The 2,105-nt window shown below is 45.3% G+C and overlaps 1 protein-coding gene across 1 annotated transcript in view; it reads right to left on the minus strand.

The window, feature by feature from the left end:
* Positions 1-535: 535 nt before the first annotated feature.
* The window catches only part of LOC109300071 (WD repeat and coiled-coil-containing protein-like), a 50,231-nt gene continuing 48,661 nt past the window's right edge, over positions 536-2,105 (minus strand). The window contains exon 3 of the mRNA XM_019520678.1: positions 536-702. Coding sequence (XP_019376223.1) covers positions 536-702 — 167 coding nt within the window. The remainder of the gene's footprint in view (positions 703-2,105) is intronic.

The following is a 2,105-nucleotide window of genomic DNA, read 5'->3' on the forward strand; positions in this document are numbered from 1 at the left end:
TGGGGGTGGGGAACAATCTCCTGCCCCTTGCTGCCCAGCTGACTGGGAGCACATGTGCCATACTGTGCAGTAATTACTCCCAAGTAAATATGCTAGTTGTATTTACAGGTAGCAAATTTACTCATGGTTAGAGCAAATCAGTGCACAGTAAGCATCTGCATATGTAGATGGTGACACTTACTGTGCAGTAATTTGCTCTTGAGTAAAGCATCTCGTGTAGATGCACCCACTGTTAACTTACATCAGGAACACAGCTAAAATAGGAGCTATACCTACTGTTTAGATCCAGTGAGAGCCATTAAGAGTGACAGATAAAACGAACAATAATCTACATATGATCCTGCAGAAGGAACCAGAGGGCCCCAAACAGAACTGTAGTATCTAGTCACTGTGTAACCATGCCATACACTTTTTACCATTACAATGCACTGAGAGTACTATAGACAACTTTCTAGTCATGCAGTTTCTGATACTGCAGAACATCTTTTTCTAATTGCCTCATAAGAGAATGTCATTTGCATTCCTCATTCAAAAATTATGTCACACTGCTTGGTGCTTGCATAGAAATGTTGTTTTCACAGGAGACACTTCCACAGACTTCTGAACTGTCAGTTCCATCCCTTATGATTATCTCTTGTGTTGCTCTGAATGTTAATGGAACAAAACCTTCACCATCTGCAGTGAGAACAATCCAAGAAGAACCTGTAAAGAAATTAAGCATTGAAGAAAATAAATGCATTCAGATATTACATAAAATGTGCACATATTTAAAAACATATTATCCAACACTCCAGCATAGCCATTTTTCTTCCTGAGCTGGCCAAAATCCAGATGTGGGCATAGATGTGTAGGCAGCGGATCATGGCTCTGCCCTGGCTCTTTGCAGCTGTGACAGCATGGTCCTGAGCTGGGGCAGAGCCGTGATCTGTTGCCTAATAAAAGATATTGCCTTTAGCACACAAACTACTTGTAGTCTTAGACCAACATGGCTAAACCCCCAAAATATGGACGATATTGTAATTAGCCATTTTGAAATGAAAACTTCATAATTTTACAAGAAGGAAGTAAAATACAACACCTTGAGACCTGGAACCTGACACCCTTGCTCCAGCCTTTTGTTTCCAGCCAAATTTGCATATTTGCAAACCATAGAAATTCCTTGCTCAGGAGAAACTTCCATCACCAATCCTCCTGTGAAATATTAAACATCATAACTAGCATGGGTGACTGGTGCCTCTCGAGTCTGGGGGGGCACCAGCTTGCCAACGGGGGGTGAGGGAGAGTGTCGCCCAGCAGCCTATCACCAACCAGGAGAGGGGGTCTCCCAGTGGCCAATCGCTGAGCCCAGAACCGCCAGTGGCAAAACTGAAAGTGCGATTGCACCAGCACTTCTGGTTTCGTAGCTGGCACTTCCAGGGGATGCACAGCCAATCTCAGGGGGTGCATGTGCACCTGTGTGCACCCCCTATGTGTTGCCAATAGTAATTAGAAAGAAGCATAATTCAACATTCTGCTTGCCATCAGACACAGTTGATGTAAATGGACTGCTCCAACTTTTATCCAAGCCTGTGCTGAATGAACTTTTCTAGCCAGGAGATCTTACACTGCTCTCTTCTGAAATATGAATTTTCATAAATGCTAGGGTCGAAAGGGACCTCAACAGATCATTGAGTCCAACCCTCTGCTTAGGCAGGAAAGAGTGCTAGGGTCAGATGACCCCAGCCAGATGCCCATCCAGCCTTCTCTTAAAGACCTGCAAGGTAGGGGACAGCACCACCTCCCTTGGAAACCCATTCCCAATTTTGGCCACCCTTAGCATGAAGTTTTTCCTGATGTCTAGCCTAAATCTGCTCTCTGTCAGTTTGTGACCCTTGTTCCTTTTTACCCCAAGAGGCGACCTGGTGAACAGAACATCTCCGATCCCCTTCTGCACCCCACTAAAGAATTCGTAGGTGGCCACAAGATCACCTGTCAGCCTTGTCTTGCGCAGGCTGAAGAGGTCCAGGTCCCTCAGTCTTTCCTCGTAGGGCTTGTCCTGTAAGCCTGTAACCATCGGAGTGACCCTCCTCTGGACTCTCTCGACATCAACATCCTTCTTGACCCTA

Source organism: Gavialis gangeticus, unplaced genomic scaffold (genome assembly GCF_001723915.1).
Source record: "Gavialis gangeticus isolate Ggan-Ray unplaced genomic scaffold, GavGan_comp1, whole genome shotgun sequence".
Lineage (NCBI taxonomy): Eukaryota > Metazoa > Chordata > Crocodylia > Gavialidae > Gavialis > Gavialis gangeticus.